Source organism: Dendronephthya gigantea, unplaced genomic scaffold (assembly GCF_004324835.1).
Source record: "Dendronephthya gigantea isolate DGI-Jeju-01 unplaced genomic scaffold, DenGig_1.0 000015F, whole genome shotgun sequence".
In the NCBI taxonomy this organism is placed as follows: domain Eukaryota; kingdom Metazoa; phylum Cnidaria; class Anthozoa; order Malacalcyonacea; family Nephtheidae; genus Dendronephthya; species Dendronephthya gigantea.
This window is the reverse complement of record NW_021163025.1, coordinates 243,280-265,595: the sequence shown is the minus strand read 5'-3', so window position 1 is coordinate 265,595 and position 22,316 is coordinate 243,280. Positions and strand designations below refer to the sequence as shown.

General features: G+C 34.9%; 2 protein-coding genes across 2 annotated transcripts; both read left to right on the top strand.

The window, feature by feature from the left end:
- Positions 1-6,114, top strand: LOC114520006 (DDB1- and CUL4-associated factor 5-like). The gene is made up of 8 exons (XM_028540201.1): positions 1-368; positions 830-973; positions 1,714-1,750; positions 2,334-2,470; positions 2,799-2,964; positions 3,423-3,645; positions 4,534-4,728; positions 4,963-6,114. The coding sequence occupies exons 1-8, from the start codon at positions 155-157 to the stop codon at positions 5,698-5,700; spliced, it is 1,854 nt and encodes a 617-aa protein (XP_028396002.1). The 5' UTR covers positions 1-154; the 3' UTR covers positions 5,701-6,114.
- An 8,512-nt stretch (positions 6,115-14,626) lies between these two features.
- On the top strand, positions 14,627-18,162 carry LOC114520149. Its single transcript, XM_028540373.1, has 3 exons — positions 14,627-14,957; positions 15,970-16,213; positions 17,784-18,162. Exons 1-3 carry the CDS (start codon positions 14,627-14,629, stop codon positions 18,067-18,069), a joined length of 861 nt encoding a protein of 286 aa, XP_028396174.1. The 3' UTR covers positions 18,070-18,162.
- The last annotated feature ends 4,154 nt before the right edge of the window (positions 18,163-22,316 follow it).

The following is a 22,316-nucleotide window of genomic DNA, read 5'->3' as shown; positions in this document are numbered from 1 at the left end:
CAGTTCAGCTTTAGAAAAGCTTTATTCTGATATAAAATTCGAATAATTAGAGTCTAGTGACAATAAAAGATGACTTCACTTTTCACAATACGGGTAATGTAAATATTTTGAGACATGGAGACAAACGTAGGTTAAAACGAGCGTACTCTTACCTATGCATAAGCCTTATCTCTGCAGTGGAGCTCTGTATTTTCAATATCAGACAGTAATTGAAACCTATGGTGCAGCTTTTGGAAATGTTTCAAAGAAATATTTGTCTGAAAAATTTTCTTCGTCAAAATGGCTTTATTCCAAAAACTTGGTGGGCCATACTGAATGTGTGAATGCACTTGCATTTTCAGAACGTGGTGGAGAGTTTCTGGTTTCAGGTAATGCAAAGATCAGGCAATCCAGGGACCAGGGTTCATCTTAATTAACTCAATGAAAATATCAATATATAGGCCATCCAATAGGCCATCCAATTCGCTTGTGGTGGATGTTTTATAGTCTGCTGAGTGAATTTCCATGCATGCACATGGGTTGATGGGGAGGAAATCCACTAAAGCCAAGTAGTACTGCTTCGTTAGTAATACACTACATTCCATCTGACAAAATCATCTGACATCAACATTACGTACATAGATCTGACAAAATTGGATTATGTGCACAGACATTTAATACAAAACACATTGCAAAGTGATAACTAGTTCTTCAAAGTGACAGTCTATTACCAAAGTTGTCTTATATACAATGTTATAAACAGTTAAACAAGCTATTTATCCTTAATCATATTTGAGTTAATTAATTATCTTGGTGGTATCAATAATGTCATGTTAATTAAATTATTTAGGTGGTGATGACAGAAGAGTGTTGGTGTGGAATTTACGTGAAGCTGTTACAGGAAATACAACACCAAGGTGCATGAAACAACAGCATCAATCCAACATATTTTGTGTCACTTTTGATCATGATAATAGACAGATCATTTCTGCTGGTGAGTAAAGCTAGTTTTTTTAAACAAATAGTGTATAATTTAAATTTGTATATAGCATTTTGATTAATTGACTTTTCCACAAACCTCTAGCTTTCACTGATGAGTAAAATTATCTGGCAGTAGATAGTATAAAACAATATCAATGACAGACAGGACTTACTAGAAGATGCCAGTAAAACCTTAGTCATTTGATTTAAAAATTAGAACAATATCTTTCATTATTGTTCATTAGATAGTGTAATTGTCTGCTGATAGGCTGAAAATGTACGGATAAATTCAGATATCTGTTGGTGTCTGCCATGTTTTTCAGTGGTTAGGTTGTTATCTGTAAAGGTTATTGGCCTGCGTTCGCGGTTTTGCAGCAGTATTATATACAGACAAAATCCAATGAATAGTAAAACAATTATTTTATTCAACTTTTGCAGGGTATCCAGAATAATTCAGGCCTCGGTCAATGTTATCTATATATAACATTGACCTCAGCCTGAATTATTCTGGATATCCTGCAAAGGTTGAATTCGACTATGTTTCGATTTGTTTATTATTAGGAAAAGAATTGAGAAAGCTTTTTTTTCCATTTTTTACGGATTTTGTGGAGAATTACTATTTTCCTGAATTCTGATCAATTAGCGGAAATAATGCATTGAAAATCCCATAATCACTGGTTATCAATGAGCCATAAAAATTCACCTAATTCTTATAACCAATACGTGATTTCCTTGCTTAAATCTTATGTGTAGGTAATGATGAGATTATTCTATGCCATGACTCTGAAAGGTAAATAGTCAGCTCAATACATGTATTTAGTGTCGGTGTATTAATCTTTTATGCAAAACTATTATTTATATCAGCTAACAACAGGTTTCATTGTATAAAAACAGTATGTGCTATAGCAAGATATGTAAATCATTGCTTCACCCAAAGGTAGTTTCTTTAAAGTATATCCTGATGAATAATATACATTAATAGACCAAAAACTTTGCAAGCAAGCTAATAATTACTGTCTCATTCTGCAATATTGATATATTCTACATTTTGAAATAATTATAAGCATCAAATGTCGTATAACAACTGCCTAAAATAGACAGGAACACTTCTCGACGTTTCGACCTGAGGGCCTTCCTAGGCACCAGTTGTTATACCACAATTGAAACGGTTGTTTGAAGATGCAGCAACGCTGCTCGCTGGTTATATTGACATAATGAAGTCAATAATTTGTTTGATGGGTAAAATGATGGTGATACAGTGGGGTATACTTAGAAAGTGGCCCTGCATGTTTAATATCATAGTATAATTAGTTTTTCAATTATATTGCTCTACTGCCTTTGTGTGTGTTGATGGTTCAAATATTTCCATGTAGTGGTGAGCTGGTGAGGAGTTTTGATGCCGAAGCAAACACAAATGAAATATGTTTCCATCCAGAAGACAATAACATCTTTATTGCTGCAGAGGCAACCTTTGGTGAACTGACTTTGTTTGATATACGAGCACCAACAGGTAATTTTTTTTTCTTTCCTAGAATTAACTGGTATGGACAATATTAATAGACACTTTCTAAGTGCACACAAAACAGTACCATCGAAATGAGGCGGGCAATGAAATCTGTTGTTAGTGGGATGGTTTTAATTGCCTGAGAACAAATGCGAGAACAAATTGTACGGTAGCCCTGTAAATCTGCTGTTAAGAGATATCCCTCTGTTCGTGTAATTTATGCTAGTCATTCAAACAATAGTTGATGTAAGTATAGGCTTAGTAACATTTCTTATGTACAGGTATGTAAAAATGCTTGTATTTTTTCTTAATGTTCTATTATTTTTCTTTCTAGAACGTACAACACTTGCGGTTCCATGGCCAGTTAAAGCAACCTTCTCGTATTTCCCAAACGTACCCAATTTTTCGTCAGCAAAGTTCAACCCTGTCGATCCATCCTTGATTGTGACCGCCAATTTGATAAACGGTGTACAATTATGGGACACCCGATATCCGAGAAGGTTTGACAGTCGTAATTTTCACTTTTTATGTGCTTAGATACAAGTAGAATTAATCATTACAAAAAAAGAGGGTTTTAAACGAATACCCACGTGCGTATACATACGCGTTTACAAATGGAAAACACCCTGAAAAGAAATCTAGGTTATCTTTTCCCGCTCATGTTATTTACACTATTGTTGAACTGCGTTTTTCCAGAAAGTATGAGCTGGCTTATTACAGCAAGATTTGTGGTAGTTAGTGTTAATTGTACCACATTTTTAAACTAATAATCTTAAAAGGGTAATTCTGATATATAGTTTTTGTCTGATATTTTGTAAAATAATGGCATTGTATTACCACCACCTTAATCTTAATTTTTAGTTCACCATATAAGAAATTATTTATCCTCTTTAGCATAAAAACTAAATAATTTGAAGATTAGTGATTAGTAAAAACAGCTGCATACTTTTGTTTGAAGGTGTTTGAGACACTTCGAGTCATCTTTTCCAAAGCGTGGGTCACAGATTGCCATGAGCGTGGCGTTTGATTGGACAGGACGCTATATCGCTGCCGTGAGAAAGTCCGACCCCCCGGTGTTGTACCACATCGACAGAGAATACTGTTTAGCGGAGTTTTGTGAGAAAGGTTATGGTAACAAAGTAACCAGGAAGTCGGTCTGTTTTGCTGGTCTGAAAGACGAGGTGGGTGCAGTATATAGTGTTACCCGGGCTACATCTTAATTAAATATAAATCTGAAAATGACTTTGGATTCGTTTTATTTAACATTTAACTGATTCGTTTTCGTATCGTATTTATCTTTTCTTATCGAGCTTGCTTCGTGTTTTTTGTTCTTTCTTACTTCATGTAATATACATTATTGTTTGTCTGACACAACTATCTTAATTATAAGCACCATATTATGGCTCGTCTAACAATAGTGGTCATAAATACTTCTGTAAGTCAGTATTTTTTATAACATCCAATATAATGATTAAACAAAAAATAGTATGAAAATATTTTTATACAATTTCATGCAATCTACGTACTACTAAAGATCCTCATATACAAATACTGTGCTGTACTTTGCTATAACTTGCTTGGGCAAGTTTGATTTTAATTATCTTGGTCAGGGGCGTAGGAATTAGCCAGGTGGTACCGGGTGGGCACAGGTGCCTTTTTTGTCTCCTACGTATGCCCACTTACACGTGCCCAAATTTCATTGTAGAGAAAAAGTATAAACTGTGCACATTAGTGGTGTCTTTGCGACTTTGGCAATCAAACCGTCTCTATACATATTTTAAGCTGCCTTCTATATTACCCAAAAGCGCCCATGGAAGCTGGTGCCCCCCAGAAATCAAGCTTCTTATTATTAATTCCTAGTACATTTTATTACAATAACATTAATCGTTTAATATTTATTTGACAAAAAAATTTTCAAAAAAAGTTTTCGGGAGTATAATTTTTAGCCTAGAATTTGCAAAGTAACATACTATTATTTGTTTGAGAGCGATATTTTACAAACGTCAGCCTTATTTTAACTATATAATTGTTCAAAAGCGAATGATAAAGAGCTACTTTTATTTCTACAGTTCATAATGACAGGCTCGGAAGATTTTAATGTATACCTCTGGAAAGTACCAAAGCTAAGCAAAGATCACGTGGGTGTTGCGAAGGTAGAACAGAGTTCTCTTGCACTGGAGGGTCATCGATCTATTGTGAACCAAGTCTGTTTCAACCATGACACAGCCATGATATGTTCTTCTGGAGTCGAGAAAATCATCAAGGTATGTGGCAACAGATGCTGTTCTTTTATGTTTTTACATATGATGATTCGTTGAGAAAATAATACAAAGTAAAACACACCATATGTTGAATACCTAATAATAACATGATACATACTTTAAAAAACAGTTTAACAAAAAATATTTTACTACATTTTGCATGCGATTGTATAATTTCTAAATTTTTATTATCTAGATCTATTTATTGTAGATTTTATTATATCCATATTCATTCAGATGTGGAGTCCATTTCAAATGTCTGGTGGAATTCCGGGCGATAAGGTTTGTGAAAAAAGGAGGCTGTACACAAACGAGGAATATGAGCGAATGTTAAATGAAGATTGGCCACGTGATTACGAGTCAACTGGGGAAGATGAGAAGATGCTGGCAATGGTCGATCAATGGTTACTTTCAAAAGAATTCCATTCCCCGTCAGATGACAGTGAATCTGACGAGTCACCCGCAGGGCGTGTCGGTGGTTTTGCTGATGAAGGAGAAAACGAATATCTCAACGAATTGAGTTCTCCAGAGTCTACAGATTCTGAATACTCGGAGAGTCCTGGCGCAAATAACCTGAGTATTGAAAAACTTAAACACCTTGCTGACAGAATTTCTCAAAATCCGCAGGGCAAAGTGGACAAAATTTCCGCGAATGCTAGAAATTCGGACACAATTTCTCAAGACACCGAGCCCCCAGAAAATATTTCGCAAAATGCAACGAGCTTAGCTGGACTAAGTGCGAAAAGCTCTGATCAAAATTCTCAAAAGAGCACAGGCGAGAATTTCGAGAGTACTGTTAAAGGCATTGATAAAAATTCTGAGATTGGGAAAAGCACGATTATCAATTCTCAGAATTCTGATGGTGTAGGGTTGGAACGTTTACGCGAAATAATACCACCGCATGATCGTCCAAGAAATTCATTGGCTCGCATCGCGGAACTTCGCAGGAAATGTCTGAAGGATGAAGATGACTGAATATATGCATAAGTTATTTTCAGTCCCTCTGCAGAATCTTCCAAGAATTAAACCGTGATGGAAATGAAACGTAATAATTTTTTTAAGATGCAACAAGTCCCACAAATCAATACATCGTTCAAGCTCCAACTGTCCAAGTTTCTTTAATAACATTTGAAATTTTGCGCAGATAAATCCTAACCAATTCTCTGAAACAAATATCAGGGTCGAGCAGTTACATTAAATTCATTGTTGTACGTCTTATTATATTTTTAGTTTTATTCCCATTATATTTGCTCATATCCTCGAGAACAAAAACAATTCCTTTTGTTAATTCAATTTTGTCTCATATCCTGCAGCTAGGGTGCAGGTTCTAAAACGCGGATTATAGACGTAAGAGTTTGTATAAAGTGCATCATGGACTACACTTTCTCTTTTTTTAATAGAAGGGGTCTGAAATGGCTGAAAATAATCAAACTTTTTTAACAAGCTATAGTCAGCTATTCCCCGCTACATTTTGGCAAGCCCAAAAACGTAATAATTGTTTCATTCTTGCGGTAAACGATGGAAATATTTGCATGCATTTAACAAAAAGCATTTGCTTGTGGCCTGTATTAACTGATGGCTTGTCAATCACACTATAATATACATTTGTACAATTAATGCGTATTAAGGCTAGTTCCACTTACAGAGAAATAGTTCGCTAGCGAAATACTTGCATATTTTCATTTGAATCGAGAACAGTCATGTCAAACTTTTGGTGCTTTTAAAATTCTAAAGAAAATATGCAAACTTTTCGCTAGCGAACTATCTTTCTATAAGTGGAAATCCACCATAATTGGTAAATTATTAATCGTCTTAATCGCACTCAAAGCATAAAGTTAAAAACACGCAATTTTTCCTCGTCTGTTTTCAAGGATTCTCGCAAACAGAGTTAACAAAGAAAATTGTATTCAATCAATTAAAACCGAAAATGGCTTCATTTGTAGTAAACAGTTGGGTCATATTTCTAGTGTTATTAATGTCACACCCAAGCAATTGCTCGATTAACGAGTTACTGTTTCGCAAAGTCGCCAAGCGATACTTGGCAAATCATGTCATTGATACAAAACTGGCGGAAAGCGAGCTCGAATGTGGTGTGTATTGCGTCAGGGATGGTTCATGCAGATCTGCAAATTACAAAACGTCTGGAACAGGTAAAGGTCGATGTGAACTCAACGATAAAACACTTCGAGAGACTTCTGAAAACGATAAAAAAACAAATCCTGAATTCAACCATCTTTATCTCATTAGGCCTGTGGGTAAGTTTTAATTATTTAAGCCCAAGTAAATACTTATGACTTATATAGGGTATACTGTCATGCAATGAACAACGATTAGTAAATTAGCGAAGAGTCTTTAAAATGTTAGTGTAAGAAGCGCCAAGGAGTCTAATAAAGACAAAAGTTCGGTAGTTGCCAAATTTACATCTCTTAAAAGAAGAATTGCATTGCAAGTCGCAAGAAAAATTGCACCGTGTAACAGGGCCTTTAGTGGGTTATATTCTCTCGACTACTCTAAGGGCGAAAAACCGAATTAAGGCTGGCTTAACTAAATTTTCCGCACTATTTCGTGGGCATGAGTATTTATGCCGGCCGGCTAAATCGTCGATGTAAGCTGTAATATAGACTATATACTATACGATGGTATAAAGCATTTAGTATTTCCTGTTGATATATTCATATGTACTTTACTCATATATATGTATATATATATATATATATATATATATATATATATATAATATATATATATATATATATATATATATATATATATATATATATATATATATATATATATATATATATATGGTGTAAACCAGTCTATATGTTTTCGTTTTTCGATTATCCCAAGCCTGAAATTATATATTGCCATAAAAAATCAACTGCGTAAATTTATTTACTGTTTGTATAAAAAAATACTTTTCATGTACCGAGCTTTTAAAATTCTAATAACGAACTCTGTAACATGCACTGTTTAAGTTTTTTACATTCGTTCGTCAAATAAAAAGTTCGTCGTATGAAACAGGTCCAAACTACTTCTATATTATTTATTTTTATAATTATATACGCTTATTATCGCGCACTTATAAATGCTGAAATCAGCAAGGAATACTCTTATATACCTGCCATTTATATAGGCGTCCTTCTATTTGTATAATGGACCTGTTTCTTTTAATTAACAAAGTGTGAGCTGATATAACTACGATATACACAGGTCTGATTTGGCATTCTCGCGCCAACTCTGTTTGCCTACGCCATATGACGATCGTGTCGTTGCGCTGTTGAATACGCAGTTATTCAACAATTCTCAAAACTCCACGACTACGAGTTTGGCTGATGGCGTAAGCAAACACGCGAGAATGACGAAACTTGTACTATATATAGTCATGTACTATTAAACTTACTATATTAAACTTCTTGCTTATATATAAACACTTTCAGAGATACAACAAACTTGTTCGATTGCGAACTGGGCGACGAGTTTCAACAAGCAGGGCTTCTCAAAATGTGACCAGGAAAATCATTTTATCTCAGGACTTTATCGAAAGTCTCCGTCAAACGATACCAATCCAGATCCCATCTCCTTGCTTGAAGCTGCAAAATGTTGCACTTCGATTCCAGCGTTCTGCGCTCAGAGTAGCGTGTGCGTGACAGCAGACTGGCACACTAGTTTTGATCGGTACGTCTTGTTTACACATAAACTGTCATAGCTAATTTTAAGCATTTTTTATGCACTGCACATATATCATCACAATATTCTGATAAAACATGGGACATGATAAAAATGGTCCTAACTGGAAACTGGTAATTTAAAAATGGGGGAATTGTAGGGGTCTGCAGGATCTCTTCCAGTAAATTTTCTTTATTTTTGAGTCTCTATGACTTCATTTCCAGCGTTTTTGGGGACAACTACTTGTGAATCCATCTCGGCAGAGTGAGGTCTTCTGAGAAAATACCATTTATCACTGTACATTTCTCATTTTATCACTGCACATTCTACTTTTATCACTGCAGAAATTGGTTTTCATTGAACACTATAAAATTAGGTACGACCAGTTTAAAACATTTCAAAGCTTTATTATTATAACGTATAAATCGTGTAAAGAGCAATTGGTAATTTAAAGATGGGCGGATTGTAGGGGTCTGGAGAACATCTTGCAGAAAATTTTCTGTATTTTTGAGCGAGCTCCTATGACTTGATTTTCAGCATTTTCGGGGACAATCCACCTCGGCAAAGTGAGGTCTGTTGAGAAAATACCATTTATCACTGCACATTCTCATTTTATCACTGCACATTTACTTTTATCACTGCAGAAATTGGTTATCCTGCACACCAAAATTAAGTATGCATACTGTTTAACATTATTTTCATTATTGGGTTGTGTGTATAGAGAATGCATAAAAGGGAAAAATCCTTCACATATTGCATGCAATTTCACTTCACAAAACTGACCGCGGGCTGTATGAATTACAAGGAAGCTGTTTGCGTGTTTGAAAGATTTTACTTTTAGTCATAATGGCTCGATCCTTTTCACGGAAATCTTGATATTTTTCGCATGCAAACACGAAGATAACCATTCGGGAACTTGTCAAGGAAAGTTTAAACATTGGCGGAATCTTTATAACCTTATTGGCTCATGCAGCATGTGCATGTTAAAATAACCGGCTGTATTTTACAAATTATATGTTCCAGAGATGCATCGATTATATACGACTAAATATGTATAGGTCCGTTTACATGCACTTTTTGCTGCGATTTTATGCATGTGCATGCGATTTCTTCTTTAGATAGATCTGAATGAATAATTTGTTAAGAATTATCTGATGTAATACTATAAGAGCTGTTATTTGAACATCAGTAACTAATTAATTCGTCCGCATGTATTAAAAGAAGAAATATGAGGGAAAACATACTCCGAAAATAAACATCTTGTAAACTCAAGATATGAGTTGTTAAAAAATAAGACACCATATATTCAAGGTGATATTTCGACTGTATTTCAAAGTCATTGTCAAACATAACTATTTACAAGCATGCTACGATCTTTATACAAAAGAACAAAAGAATCGCAAAAAGTGTAAGCGGGCATTATATGAGTTTCGTGACGCTATAGCAATTCAAAGCGATCTTGAAAAAAATTTCCTAAAAATTATAAAATTATATGTGGGGAAAAAACCTAGAAAACTCAGAATTAATGATAATTCTGAGTTTTCTAGGTTTTTTCCCCACATATAGTAACAAAAAGTGGAATCGTTGTCCAATCGGTTACTTTTGGAGGGAATAAGACGCGCTTCTGGCAATTATTTACATAATATCAACGGAGGTAATTGCTGCAAACCCAACAATTATCCTGACAAATATCGATCGTGTTATGATGAAGATGTCAGTGACTCCTTTGGAAAAAAAGGATGGTCAAACTGTTCAAAAGCTTTGCATTACATTACTGGTCTCTATCGAGGAATTGGCATTAAGCTGGGCGATATAGACAAATTTCGATGCTGTGAAATGATCGAGTAATCAAGGATCCTATTAGCAGAATATTGTCCCCTGCTATATAGAGGTGTTTATTCGTCACATTAACATTACGAATGTATACAAAAAAAATAGCAGAATATATAGATCTTAACGCTTTTAGATTGGGATATCACAGCACAGTTTATATATACATGCATTATGGAATATAAAAAGCCTATGGAATATATTATATGGAAATATGGAATACATGTTTTCAAGCGCTCTCAAAAGAAACAAGTTGCTGCATTATTCATCTACCTGGGACTGGTTGTATATATTTAAAAGCCGGTTAGCTTAACAATGCAGGATTAAAGCAAATCTTGACATTAATTTTTTTAACCTCTTTTTGATAGTCATTTTTTCATGAATTTTTTAGGACCGATAGAAGTTATATTTTCTAAACGCTTTACAACGCACAGTTGTTCAAAAGCACATGCATAAACCAATAAAAACTCTTGAATATAATTTAACCCATAGAGTTAGCTCTAACCTATAGCTTTGAACAACCGACCCCAGTATAATGATAGATTCACTTGAAGATGCCGCTTCTTTTATTATTGCATTTTCATGTTCTATATGCTTGGAGACGATGTCTTGTGGCGTTCATGTTACATGTCTTGTAAGCGACGCGCGTATGCAGGTCACTTCACGTCCGCATATATTATTAGGGACCTCAAGGCGATTCTCCATTACGTCCGCTCCGCCCACATGGGCGAAGCGCACTTTGTTTTTCAGATCTGTCACGGTCGCATGGCCAGAATTTCAAAGGCCGCTTTGCCCGCGCGGGTGAAGCGAACGGTAATGGAGAATTGCCTTTAAGCATATTGGACGGCAACACGATGACGACGCGGCTGAAATTCTCCTTTAAATAAATGCTGTGGCAAAGTGGTTGTTTCATATTATTAATTGTACCAATTTAGTGAGATATAAGGCGTTAAAAACATTGTGTTTATGTTTAAGGACAATTCTATAGAGCCTAATTCGAGGTAGGGCTCGCTGGGTCCTGAAATGCAACCGTTCTAGGCAAGACGTGAAAAACGACGTTTTCTCGTTGTAAACAGAACGAAGACGACGTCTAAAACCCAGCATGGGTCTTTAATTATTCATTTCTTTTCAATAACCCATTGTATTGATAGCCGTCGTCGTCGCGTTCGCGTCCTGCATGCTTAAGGTCCTTATTATGTCCTAATAGACGTCGAATGGACCAGCTGAAAATGTCCGAGCAAGACAACTTTCTAGAAATCTAACCATGCATTAATTCTGATTTTATCAAAAACTCGCGAAAAATAGAGAGTATATATATATAGCTATAGTTAAACAAGTATAGAGCAAGACTTGCTTGCAATAAAATATTTACGAATTTTTATATGCTTAACGCGGAAAAGCTTTTTAACTTGTGTCCCGCTAGCATTGAGTGCACACAACTTTCACTCTGTCAATCAGTATAAATGCTTATAATGTGTTTCACTTGTTAAATTATAAATCGCATATATTAATGACATATAGTTGAAAGTGCATTTAAAACCCTGCCGGACTTAATTGTTGTCAGTTTTGTCGCAATGTCGAGAAGTTTCATTATCGTGTAGAATTATTTAATGCCATTATATATGGTTAAAAATGGCTTCAAGGGTGGCAAAAATTTTGACCCTATTTCTGGCTTTGAAAATGTCACAACCGGGTGATTCCTCAATAAACGAATTGATGTTTCGTAAAATCGCCAAGCGATACTTGGCAAATCATGTCATTGATACAAAACTGGCGGGAAGCGAGCTCGAATGTGGTGTGTATTGCGTCAGGGATGGTTCATGCACATCTGCAAATTACAAAACGTCTGGAACAGGAAAAGGTCGATGTGAACTCAACGATAAAACACTAGAAGAGACTTCTGAAAATGATAAAAAAACAAATCCTGAATTCAATCATCTTTATCTCGTCAAGCCAATGGGTAAGTTCTAGATTATGACGTCCCAGGTAAATAATCATTCTAAATGAACAATAAGAAAACATGCACCCTTGTTTATAAAGAGTCATGTTATGTTTCTGCGTGAATAAACGTTTTGCAGTTAACTTGGGTGTATTATATAATTATATAAAAAACTATCGGGCAAGATCATAATTAAAGCTTAAACAATTAAAATACTATATATATATAGCTCGTATTTTTTATTGTATATCGCGGTAAGAACGAAAATGAAGGATAGACATGGTCCGCCAAGTATTGCCACTGTTTCTACATTAATATTTTCGATTAATCATTATTTATTTCGGGTGTTATCGAATTATTTAAAGTACTGTTTAATTTATCTTTCTTCGTCTTAGTGAAAAAAATAAACCACCCACACTAACGCGTGTGACATATAAATTTTGTTAATGCTGGTCAATGAGAATTCTTTCTGAATAGGTGGAAAAATTCAGGTGAAACACTGAAAATCATGCCCCTATTCGTCTGGAAATACCACCATGGAAACGTTATGATATATAAGATTATATAAGATCTCCGGCACCCAACGAGTTTGAGTGTGAGTGAGCTTTTAGAATACAGGCGTACATCTTAGTCTAAATGCATGAAATCGCGTTCGATTATTAGCTTGCGCAATAAAACTAATAAATGTGCACGTAATAATAGCATGCAGATAGGTTGTCCTGTTTAAGATGCAATGCTTTTAAAAATGCGCGTGACCTTATCAATGTTTTAAACCTTTTCAGGATTACATCAATTTTGCTCGGATGCAAAATGGTGGAGCAGCTTCGACAAGGCGGGCCTGTCAAAGTGTAGCGAAGAAAATCATTTCATCACAGGGCTCTATCGAAGTGCTCCCACTGCTTCAGACCCACTCTCCTTACTTGAATCCGCAAAGTGTTGCGTTTCGACTCCAGCGTTCGCCGCTCAGGGTGCCGTGTGTAAGACAGCAGATTGGTCGCGCTCTTTCGATAAGTATGTATATTTTTAATTACGTTTAGAATTATAACTAGAAGAATAACATGTATATTATAACGCGTGTCCTAATTGGTCGAAGTCTGTATTTGGATCAGGCTATCCAAACACGGACATTTAACTCACTTTTGGAAATCAAACTTTGGACAACTACATGGTTGTTGTTATTTTATAAAACATTTACTTAATTGTCTCCCGTGCATGTTTGGATGACCTGATCCAGATGATGATGAAATGGCTTTGAAATAAAGTCGAAAATTTCCAGTTTCAACCTATGTCTTGTTTGACTGAAATATTATATAATTTTTAAGATGTCTTGTCTCTTGGGAACCTGTTTTTTACATTGTAACGATTAATGTTTTGTCTAGGGACAACGTATGGAACGTGTGCCCCGTCGGTTACTTTTTAAACGGATTAGGACGCAGTGATGCTGAGGATTATTTATATAATCTCGAAAGCGGTAATTGCTGCAAACCGAACAATCATCCTGACCACTACGGACCATGCTATGATGAAGATGTTGGAACGTCGTTTGACAAAAAAGGTTGGTCAATCTGTTCCAAAGCTGGATTTTATATCGTTGGGCTGTATCGCGGTTCCGGAGGCAATGGGCTGAACAATATCGCAAAATTTCGATGTTGTAAAATGATTAAATAATCATGAACCTGTTAATATTATATATAAAATTGGAATACAAACGGGCTACATTTAACCACAACCCATGCAAACGAACATTGATAGATGCTAAGTAGGTTGGATATGTGTAGATTATAATCACAATCATAGATTTAAAAAGATGAAACTACTAAGATGAGCGCTAGGAACCCTAGGAACCTGCTGAAAGATATTGTGTTAAAGCTTATTCCAGACACGCATTTAAATTTTTGGTTACATGAAGTCTTTTCAGGCTCGAAACTTTACGTTGGAAACATATCAAATATACTATAGATTAATTGAGCACAATCTATAACTAGCTACGCAGCCCGAGGATTAGTCCCGCTATGCTAATATTTTTATGTTCATTGACCATGAAAACAGTATATTTGTAAAGACATGAATATTTATAATAACTCGAAATTTTCATAGCGGGACAAAATCGTCAGGCTCACTACGCCAATGAGCGCATTTTCCTAGAGAGTATAATTATATATAGCTAGTGTAAGTCAGGCACATTTAGTTTTGCTGTTTGTATATATACAAATGTATAATATGTCTTATTGCATTAATGAAGGAAAGCTCCTTTACTTGTGGCCAGCTTGAAACGATATGGCCCGTCTACAAATAACTATATGCATATACTGTCAGTTCAAATATAAATTGCATTTGCACTTTACTCGCATTGGCAAAGATGTAGTTAAGATCAAGCGGAAATTGTTCGCGCTCAGTTTTTAAAAATAAGGATTGGTCGTAAAGCTATATATATTAAGGAGAATCCATCTCAATAATTAAAGAATGAGAGCGAACCCAGAAAGTATTTTGCTTTTATTTCTGGTTTTAAAAATCTCACACCCGGGCGATTGCTCGATTAACGAGTTACTGTTTCGCAAAGTCGCTAAGCGATACTTGGCAAATCATGTCATTGATACAAAATTAGCGGGAAGCGAACACGAATGTGGTTTGTATTGCGTCAGGGATGGTTCATGCACATCTGCAAATTACAAAACGTCTGGAACTGGTAAAGGTCGATGTGAACTCAACGATAAGACGCTTCAAGAGACTTCTGAAAATGATAAAAAAACAAATCCTGAATTCAACCATCTTTATCTCGTCATGCCAAGAATGGGTAAGTTAAAAATTTCAAAACAAAAAAAAATACCGTGCATAATAATATATCATGAAATTGTCATGTGAGATATAAAAAAAATCCTATGCTGTGCTAGGCAATACATGAAAAGAGCGAAGGGCGAAAATTATGGGCCGTTTTTGTGTAGAGCTTTGAAAAAAATTATCGTCCAATTTTTACTTTTTGGCATTAAATATTTCCATTGGTTTTAAGTGTCCAAAATACTTCTTAAAAAAATTGTTTCAAAAAAAAAGTCAATCAAGTTATAAACTATATAACTATAATTGTTTGGAAGAATAACATGTGTGTGTGAATATTCTTTCTTGCCTTTTAAACAATATAAACCATGTAGTTAGTACATTTAGGCCTAGGTTTTAAAACGTCTCATTTTGGTCGCGTCGAATTCAAACAATAGATAATAAGATGAGAAACCTCATTAAGCTTCATTATCATCTTATTATCAATTTTTTGAATTGCATTTGACGTGACCAAAATATGACATTCAACCTAGGCCATATTTGGATGAGCTATTGAGCTATCTTACGGTCTGTACATATATGAAGACGATGTTTGCGTGCAATCCTGTCACACACATGCAATATACTTGGCGTCCGCTTAGTCCCAGTAGCATATATAGCCAGCCTGACGATATTTTGGTGTTAATTGACTGTGGAAACAATGAATTTCTAAAGAAATGAATAATTATAATAACACGAATTTTACATAGCGGAACAAAATCTTCAGGCTGGCTATGCCACTGCATGCTTAAGCCTGGTTTCTTTCCATTTAGTCGTAATTGTCGTGAACATGTCATTTTCGCCGATGAGAAATTGTCGGGATGTAAATTCGCTTTCATTCCTGTATTCAAATCTGTCATTGTTGACTGCACACGTATAGAAATATTCTATCACATCAGCCAGCTTGACATGTTCACGACACTCACGACTAAATGGAAACCAGGCATTAGTCTATATGCAATACTTTCAAAATGCCTATAAAAATCACCTTTTAGAGGTTCATCCAAGTGAACCAACATGCTGGAATGCGAACTGGTGGAGCAGTTTCGACAAGGCGGGCCTGTCAAAGTGTAGCGAGGAAAATCATTTTATCGCAGGGTTCTACCGAAATTCTCCCAATGTTGCCAATTCAGACCCAATCTACTTACTTGAATCCGCAAAGTGTTGTGTTCCAAATGAAGCGTTCAGCGCTCAGAGTAGCGTGTGTAAGACAGCAAGTTGGTGGACATCTTTCGATAGGTTTGTATCTTTGTATCTTTGAATAACATTTAAAAATAATGTCAGGTTCTTGAAAAGATATACAAGACAAAACGTTTCCACCAATCATGCTGCAAGGGGCCGGTTGTTCAAAAGGCGTTTAGCTTAAACGGTGGTTAAGCCAAAATACTTTCGTACCTCTTAAGAATGATTGAACCTGCATCTTATGCATTGCAAAATATGTACTTCCATTGAAAATTATTAAACTATTTACATCGAAATATTTCAGCTCGGTTGTTCCATGCATAAATAGATAATTTTGTTTTCCATTTTGAACTTATCCACCATTTAAGCTAAACGCCTTTCGAACAACCAGCCACTGGTATATAGTTTGTAAAAGAACCATTGCTTTAATATTTGCAAAGAAGGCAGCTTTGTGAGTTTTTTGTTTTAATTATAAACAATGCATTCTATCCAGTAACCTTGAAGATTATAAAAAAATCTATCAAAATAGGAAATAAGGTATATTCATAAATAAGTATGCTTGTTCACGCGTGAATCTGAGGGTGCCTTCATGCACACATGCCATTCTTTTCGATTAGTTCACTGACAGGCACGCCGGAACATCGATAATTGGGGGGGGGCATATATTCATATATTCGAGTTCTGCATTATTTGTTTCTTTTGAAATCAATTGTTTTTACGGTCTGTGAACTTGAATATATGAATATATGTCCCCCCAATTATCAATCTTCCGGCGTCCCTGTTCACTGATATTATTTCTATATTAAAAGCCGAGAGAACTAGGCACAAGTCTGAACGCAACCTAAGTTAGCTTTACTCTCAAACAAAAGCATGTATTTGCTGAGTTATTTGCCGGGTGAATAGAATAATGAGATAAAGTCAGCGGCGTAGCCAGCCTGACGATTTTGCCATGCTATGCAAATTTTATGTTAATAATACTGATAATGCAGATTTATCAACGGTATTTCTATAAGTTACCGTCCCATTAAACTGATTAAACTGGCCATGGGGAAACGGAGCAGCTGCCCCCCCCCCCAAAAAAAAAATTTTGAGAATCAAGAAATTCGGGCAACGTTCAGCCAAAAACTCAGCCAAACTACATGACCAGCACTTTTGAAACCGAATTTTTGTAATGTATATTAGTAATATTACAAATGTATATTCTGTTTGGTCACTTTTGTTACACTTTCCTGAAAGCACATTCGTCGTTTGCCACGGAATTTCTTTTCTTTTGCCGCGGAATCAGTTTTCTTTTCAATAAAATGAAGTTCAGCTATTTTGTTACAAATCTAGTAAAAGTTAAAATTAGGGCACATTGACGTGTAATAATTCAAAAATTCGGGTGATTTTTTTTACCCAGCACCCCCTCCCCATATGAAGTTGCACCCTGTCTTCTGAATTTATCAGCTTGGCGCATACTTTAAATCTCAAACTGTACATGTGAACATGTAGTGATTAGATTTTTGGGTCGAAACTTTATAAATTAAACACCAATTTCTGCGGTGTTGTATTTGGGCCGAAGTTTTGTATCACTATCTAATATTGGTTTTCAGCTTAATATATTTCGGCTATCTTTATACACATTTAGAAACGACAATTGGAACTTGTGCCCCGTCGGCTACTTTTTGAACGGATTAGGACGCAGTGTTGCTCATTATTTATATAACATCGAATATGGCCATTGCTGCAAACCCAACAATCATCCTGACCACTACGGACCATGCTATGATGAAGATGTTGGAACATCGTTCGACAAAAAAGGTTGGTCAATCTGTTCCAAAGCTGGATTTTACATCGTTGGGCTGTATCGTGGTTCCGGAGGCAATTGGCTGAACAATATCGAAAAATTTCGATGTTGTAAAATGATTGAATAATCATTGGCGTTAAAACCAGAGTAATATAGGTATTATTTGGAAATATATACCTATATCGCGACAGCTAGTCTATGAACATAGACAGATACTAAAATGTGGAATAATGTATTTTTAGTGAAATGTATATTACAAGTTTTCATGCATGTAAAGTTATTTTATTAAAGCACTAGAAAATGCCGTTCTGATGATCTTTGGTCTTTACGGAAACGTAGCTACCATACAATAGAATCTCCTTTCGTATTGGATTTCACTTAACTTTAGTTCACGTTTTGCTGTTTTTAAAAACCTCCTTCATTAATTAAAAGGGGATTAATTGTCGCGCGATTAATCAATACAATATACACTTAAGGTATGCTCCCAAGGGAAATAGTAAGTTTTGTTTTCCCAAGAGGCTGAATGTTTCCCAAGAGTCTGAGGCGAAGGAAACATTGAGACTCGAGGGAAAACAAAACTTACTATTTCCCGAGGTAGTGTACATTAAGTGTTTTGTTATATAAGAACGAAAACATACATGTTACACAACAATTTCATTTTAAAAAAATCCACTTTACTTTTTTATGACAAGAAAGGGTGTAAATGGGCCTTTAGTAAATATCTGAAGCCATTTCCAGCATGGTAACACAGTTTTAAAACATTTTCAAAAATCGTCAAATTTGGCCAGATGGTAACTGTACACCACTACCCTTTATATTTTCAATGTTCCAAAAACAAACGAAATCTGCTCAAAAACCAAAGAGATTAGTCTTAATAAATATTTGAAGCCATTTTCAGCATATATTAACAAAGAAAACAACGACTATGATAGTAATATTTGGTTAACTTTTATTCAGTAATCTGGCAACCCCAATATGCTGTTTTGTGCAGTTAAAAACAATAGAATGCACTCCGTTGCTCCCTGCAGCCAAACAGAAACAGGGGATTTGATGGCGTACGACGAAAGTTTGAAGCATGCTTCCTATTCTGACCATGCTCTCGAGTTTTGACGGGGCAGTATAATCTATATATTCTCTCTATTCGTATTAAGTACTGCGAAAAAAGTACTTAAATGTGGCATAACAACTGTGGTATAACTCTCCTGACAGACTAAGGCCCTCAGGTTGAGACGTCGAGAAGTGTTTTGTCTATTTCAGGCTATTTTTATACCATATTTGATGCTAAGATGCTTAAAATTACTTCAAATATTCACCAAAACTAATTTTTATATCTTATTTTATTTTACAATCTTTTTCAATTATGGTAAAACCCACAGAGCTCAGTGCTTCTTTACGGGTAACCTTGGTATACTGAAACAAAATTGATGAGTTACCCCAATATATATATATATCTTCGAAATCGAACGTTCGAACGAAATCTCTTTAGTTTTTGAGCATTACCATTTTGGTCAAAATTTTCAAAAACTGTCTAAAATGTTAAAAATGGATTCCTAAGACTACTATCTTTCATTTTAGAGCATATTTGGTTTGTTTTTGGAACATTGAAACCTTAGCTACCATTTTGCTCAATTTTGACTACTTTTCAATGTTCAAAAAACGAGCCAAATATGCTCTAAAATAAAATATATTAGTCTTAGTAAGCCATTTTTAACATTTTAAGACAGTTTTTGAACACTTCAAAAAGTCGTCAAAATTGACCAATTTGGTAAGGCTTACCGCTTACCATTTTGCTCAATTTTGACGAAATTTTAAATTGTTCAAAAACTGTCTTAAAATGCTAAAAATAGCTTACTAAGACTAATATTTTTTATTTAAGAGCATATTTGGTTTGTTTTTGGAACATTGAAAAATCGTCAAAATTGACCAAAATGGTAAGGCTTACCACTTACTATTTTGCTCAATTTTGACGAGCCTTTGAACTGTTCAAAAACGGTCTTAAAATGCTAAAAATGGCTTCCTACTACTAATATCTTTCATTTTAAAGCATATTTGGTTGGTTTTTAGAACATCGAAAAAGTCATCAATTTCGACTAAAATGGTAAGGCGTATCAAAATTCGGACTATTTTTCAAAATTTTCTAAAACTGTGTTAACATGCCAAAAATAGCTTACTAAGACTAATCGCTTTGGTTTTAGAGCATATTCGGTTGGTTTTTGGAATATTGAAAAAAACGTCAAAATTGACCAAAACGGTATAAGGCTTACCCCTTACCATTTTGGTCAATTTTGATGACTTTTTGAACCATTCAAAAACTGTCTTAAAATGTTAAAAATGGCTTCCTACCAGTAATATCTTTCATTTTAGAGCATATTTGGTTGGTTTTTGGAACATTGAAAAAGTCGTCAATTTCGACTAAAATGGCTTATCAAAATTTGGACTATTTTTCAAAATTTTCTAAAACTGTGTTAACATGCCAAAAATAGCTCACTAAGATTAATCTCTTTGGTTTTAGAGCATATTCTGTCGACTTTTGGAGCATCGAAAAAGTCGTCAAAATTGATTAAAATGGTAAAGCTTATCAAAGTTGACTTTTTTTCAAAATTTTCGAAAACTGTGTTAACATGCCAAAAATGGCTTACTAAGACTAATCGCTTTGGTTTTAGAGCATATTTTGTTGGTTTTGGAATATTGAAAAAATCGTCAAAATTGAGCAAAATGGTAAGGCTTACCCCTTACCATTTTTGTCAATTTTGACGATGTTTCAATGTTTCAAAAACAAACCAAGTATGCTCTAAAATAAAAGATATTAGTCTTAGTAAGCCATTTTTAACATTTTAAAACCATTTTTGAACATTTAAAAAAGTCGTCAATTTTGAGCAAAATGGTAAGGCTTACCCCTTACCATTTTGGTCAATTTTGATGACTTTTTGAACCGTTCAAAAACTGTCATAAATGTTAAAAATGGCTTCCTACCAATATTATCTTTCATTTTAGAGCATATTTGGTTGGTTTTTGGAACATTGAAAAAGTCGTCAATTTTCACAAAATGGTGGCTTACCCTTACCATTTTGGTCAATTTTGACGACATTTTGAATTGTTCAAAAACTGTCTTAAAATGCTAAAAATCGCTTACTAAGACTAATATCTTTTTATTTTAGATGATATTTGGTTGGTTTTTGGAACATTGAAAGAGTCGTCAATTTTGCCTTCAAGTATTAAAATGTATTGTTTTATGGTTAGTAGCAACAGAAGATGCGGTGGCGTAGTCGTTAAGGCTACCGTCATAGGGAGCGCAGGATCAAATCCTGCAAGGGCGAAGTGAAATTTTTCCCATCTTAATTGCTATTTAATTTAAAATTCTGTGAATAGGATTAGGTCGAATAAAGAACAAGTGCTTTTAACAAATGGCTCTGTGGCCCAGTGGGTTAAGGCTACGGCCTACCAGGTTGCATGTCTAGGTTCGAATCCTGCATGGGAAAGTTCGATTTTTCCACGGAAATTATTCTTTAATTTAAACTTCATCGAAAAGGATTAGGTCAAATAAAGAACAATAGCTTTCGACAAATGATGCGGTGGCCTAGTGGTTAAGACGTTCGTTTCTAAACCCGAGGACAGACGTATCAACTCCGGGCAATGCAAAAAATTCGCCTGAAAAATTTCGGTGTGATTTGGAAGCTTCAAAGCCATTAAAAGATTCCTCGGCCTTTGGGAAAGACCGTAAATTGAAAAAAAATTGAAATAAAAAAACTGAAAAAAATTTCTCACGCTTAAAAGTGCCTAAAAATTGAAAAAAGCACAAGTAAAAAAACTTTAAAATCATGTGTCTTCTAAAACACTGAAAATTAAAAAAGTCAGAAACAAAACTGTAAATTTAAAAATTTCCCGCTTTTAAAAAATTCATGTTTACTTACCTTAATTTTTTTTACGAAAATTTGACAGGGTGATTTTCTCGAGAGTGAAAAAATTTACTTTTTTTCACTTTTTTGAAATTCTCTAAGATTTTTTTTACGACGAAGTATTTTGTCTTGGGCTACCTGTATCTGTCTTGGGCTACCTGTGTCTGGCTTGACACAGTAGCCCAAGACAAAATACTTCTTCCTCAAAAAGATTTTTCACTTTTTTGAAATTCTCCGAGATATTTTTATATGAAGAAGTACCATGTCTTGGTAACCTGTGTCAAGCCGGACACAGTAGCCCAAGACAGACACAGGTAGCCCAAGACAAAATACTTCGTCGTAAAAAAAATCTTAGAGAATTTCAAAAAAGTGAAAAAATGTAAATTTTTTCAGTCTCGAGAAAATCACCCTGTCAAATTTTCGTGAAAAAAAATTAAGGTAACTAAACATAAGTTTGTTAAAAGCGGGAAATTTTTAA

Bases quoted from the DNA above. Each gene is read 5' to 3' on its own strand.
- LOC114520006 (XM_028540201.1), top strand. From the start codon at position 155: ATGCATAAGCCTTATCTCTGCAGTGGAGCTCTGTATTTTCAATATCAG. The intron at 974-1,713 runs GTGAGTAAAGCT...TCTTATGTGTAG, and splicing joins TAGACAGATCATTTCTGCTG to GTAATGATGAGATTATTCTA. The intron at 1,751-2,333 runs GTAAATAGTCAG...ATTTCCATGTAG, and splicing joins CTATGCCATGACTCTGAAAG to TGGTGAGCTGGTGAGGAGTT.
- LOC114520149 (XM_028540373.1), top strand. From the start codon at position 14,627: ATGAGAGCGAACCCAGAAAGTATTTTGCTTTTATTTCTGGTTTTAAAA. The intron at 14,958-15,969 runs GTAAGTTAAAAA...ATCACCTTTTAG, and splicing joins TCTCGTCATGCCAAGAATGG to AGGTTCATCCAAGTGAACCA. The intron at 16,214-17,783 runs GTTTGTATCTTT...ATACACATTTAG, and splicing joins TGGTGGACATCTTTCGATAG to AAACGACAATTGGAACTTGT.